Source organism: Alligator sinensis, unplaced genomic scaffold (genome assembly GCF_000455745.1).
Source record: "Alligator sinensis unplaced genomic scaffold, ASM45574v1 scaffold366_1, whole genome shotgun sequence".
Taxonomy (NCBI): Eukaryota; Metazoa; Chordata; order Crocodylia; family Alligatoridae; genus Alligator; species Alligator sinensis.
This window is the reverse complement of record NW_005841851.1, coordinates 1,270,566-1,273,874: the sequence shown is the minus strand read 5'-3', so window position 1 is coordinate 1,273,874 and position 3,309 is coordinate 1,270,566. Positions and strand designations below refer to the sequence as shown.

The following is a 3,309-nucleotide window of genomic DNA, read 5'->3' as shown; positions in this document are numbered from 1 at the left end:
AACTACAGCTAGGCTGGCTGGGCCGTTTGGTTGGTTCACGGTTCCAAGCTGCATCTTTCTGCTGTGGTCAGCTTGTTTGAGGTGCTAGCAACATGCTGGGGAGATCGCAGAGGTGGATCCTGCCCTAAGGAGTCAAGAGCTTGATTCTCAGGGGCACAGTCATGTCACAAAAGCTCCAGTTGATGCCAGCTCATGTGGGTGGTCCCTGGTCATGCAGGTTCCCCACATGGGCTCTGTGATGAAGGGGGAGTCACGTGAATGTGGCTTCGCAAGACCCAGGCTGTTTCGGGCTGTGGCTGTGCAGGGCCTGCGGTCCCATGATGGAGAGGGGCACAAATAGAAACTGCACTGTGCTGTCGCTGTCTGCTCCCAGCAACTGCAGCACGAACTCCAGGGTGCAAGCTGGCTTGTTCTTTGCAGAACACAAACTTCCGGGATCCCGTGCAGCAGCTCTCACAGCAGCAAGTGGAAGAGATGAACCTCAAGTACTACAACTCAGACATCCACCGGGCTGCCTTCATCCTGCCTGAGTTTGCACGGAAGGTAAGCACAGCTGGGCTAGAGGGGCAGGACATGCCCCTGGCATGGTGCGTGGCTGCTGTTGAGGCCTAAGGGTTCCCCCTGCAGGGATGCTGTTGGCATCTACGTTGTGCAGCTCCCCATGGGAATGCCAGGGTCCTTGCTGGGCAGGGAATGCTCAGAGCCTGTTTGGGAACCTCCCTGTGCTCCAAAGCACATGGAACTTGTCATGCTGGGAGAGCAGGCAATCAGGATGTCTGTCCCCTCTCGGTCCTTGGGGGAGCTTGCCTGAGTCAGGCTTGGGGCTCTTGGGGTTTGCGGGGGGAGCCTGTACCATGTCCGTGCAGCACAGAGCACACCAAACTGCTTGGGGAGCGAGGCTGGAGCTACCCATGAAGCTGGTGGCCCTGACCTGTGGGGGCAGAGGGGGACTCATGGACTCCACTGCCTTAGCAGTGTATTGAATAAATATGCTGCTCCTCAGTGTGTCACGTTAGAGCCTCGGCCTTGGAGTCTGCCTGAGCAGAAATGTGCTTTTGATCCCCCAAGTCTCTAGGACAGACCAGCTCTTCGCTAGAGACCCTGCACAAGGGGTTGGCTGGGCAGCAGATGCTGGCACGAACCGAGGGCATGAGCATGGGAGTGGTGATGCTCTGAGATGAACATCCGCCCGCGCTGCCCAAGGGTTCGCCTATGTTTTGAACTGTCGGTGCTCCAAGTGTGCTGCCAGTCCTGAAGGTGCCGCTCCCCAGAAGGAGACGCCCTCAGTGTATCCCAGGAACCAGGGGCACCGCTGCATGCCTGCTGATGCTGTAACTGTGTCCAGCCACCCAGCCCAGTCCTAGTAGAGAGCAAAGCCTCTTGCTGTTTCTCTGGGCCCCAAACCGACTTGTTGCCTCCGGGCTGCCTGCAGGAGCTGAGCAACGTGTGAGGCTGGGATGCCGCTTCCTCCCTCGAGCTGGACCCCAGGACCTTCAGCGGTGCCGCACAAGGACTGTCCCAGCAGGCTACAGACTCTTCCCCGAGCCCTGGGATTTCACCCTTCGCCAGCCAACATTCCTTTTGACGACGCGTTCGAGATGGCAGGGCATGAGCCAGATGAGACTCGGTGCTCCAGCGGCTTGTTGCTTGGGGTCAAAACTGTTCTTTCCAGTACTGGGAATGTAAGATGTCTCCTCCCTCTGTTCCTGCTCTCTTCCCTTCCCCGGCCCTGCCCCCAGCTCACACGGTGTATTTATAACTGACATGTATTTCTGTCTAGCAATCTTCTGCCACTTGGGAACGGTCCAGAAGGTTCACTAACCGCCTTAAGCACAGGGAAAGGGGTTTGTGCAAGGAGCCAGCCTGCTCTCTTTTCAGAGAGCTCTGCTGCTGAGATATTGTTACTGGTAACAGGCCCAAACTGTTGCTACACTCCCTTCTCCTGGGACTTCTGGTGCCCACTCCATGGTTTACTTGGCAGAGTTGCGCTTCGTCCAGTCTGTTGCCATTCACAATAGGTATCCCTCCAATCCTGGTGGAAAAGCAGTATTAAATACCAGCCCACTGGCTGGTAGCGAAGTTTAGTGATTTTTTTTTTTTTAATTGGTCAAAAATAGTGCCGAGGTACTAACAAGGGAGATGCCTGCTCTAATCCCTGCCATCGGACCAATTCCAAAGAATGTTCCTCCATCTGGCAAAAGGCGCTTTGATATAATATATAAATTATACACCTTAGATCCATTGCCTCGTGCACAGCAGCCATGACTGAAGACAGGAGCCAGCCTCTCGCAACGGCCACTGTCTCTTAGCCATGGTTGGAAGACTTGGGCCCGGGGAGTTGTTGGTCTTTGGGAAGATGTATTGGGACAAGGGAGTTCTTACCCAAGCTCCTCGGCTTCATGGCGTGTCCTTTTGGGGTCGCGCGGGCTCGGTTCCACCTCCTGGGTCCTCGTTCTGAGCTCCGCACCACCGCTGCACAGTCGGGATCCTCCCCCAGTACTGTCACCATGCGGTTGTTGCTCCCTTGCAGTCAATTAAATGGTTGGCTCTGGTTGGTAAGGTGACAATCTGGTGGGTCTGTGTGTTTCTTTGGTGGGAGCAGAGGTGCCCCCGACTGAGCCTGTCCAGATGGACTGGCTTCTCCCCACCCTCTGGCCTCCGGGAAGATTAAGCCGCATTGAAGATTCTCTGTAAAAGATGTAGATGCACGTTTTGTCACAAGCCTACTTCATACTAGTTCCAGCTCCGGTAGCCTGCATTCCCCCGTCCAGTTACCCTGCTCCTCTCTATTTATAGGTCTACATCTCCAGGTGAGGCAGCGGTACATCCTCTATAAGCGTGCATCACTTCTTCCCTATCTGCTAGAGCACCACGTTTTATTTTCTGCTATGCAAGTGCTCTTGGCTGCCCCTGGTGCAAGCTGCTGGTCAGGCCGAGTCCCTTTAGCGGGTACAGCCTTGAATGGCCGCTAGGTGGCATCTACAGAATCAGACACGGGGTCTGTGCTGCCAAGGGAGAGTTTGCTGCATTTGGGTTATGGTAGCAGAGCTCGGTGGAGTGGCGTTTGGTTGTTGGTAGGTTTACGGCACAACCTCAGCTGCCGTGAAGGAAACCAGTAACAGTCTGCTGGCCTCCCTTTCTCGCCCTGTATGCCTGGTCCTTGTAGCCTCCCCTTCCCTTCGGTTCCCATCAGTGCAACTCTTCCATAGCCTGGAGGAGTTGCAAAGCAGTGCAAGAGAGCAGGAGCAAGAGCTGTGGCAAGCACAGAGGAAGCTTCCTGGCTTCAATCGGGTCAGGCCTTCCCATAGA

General features: G+C 55.4%; 1 protein-coding gene across 1 annotated transcript in view; it reads left to right on the top strand.

The window, feature by feature from the left end:
- The window catches only part of SRM (spermidine synthase), a 6,427-nt gene extending 3,691 nt beyond the window's left edge, over positions 1-2,736 (top strand). Inside the window, exons 5-6 of the mRNA XM_025211333.1 lie at positions 421-543; positions 1,069-2,736. Of these exons, the coding sequence (XP_025067118.1) occupies positions 421-543; positions 1,069-1,176 (231 nt within the window). The 3' untranslated portion in view covers positions 1,177-2,736. The remainder of the gene's footprint in view (positions 1-420; positions 544-1,068) is intronic.
- The last annotated feature ends 573 nt before the right edge of the window (positions 2,737-3,309 follow it).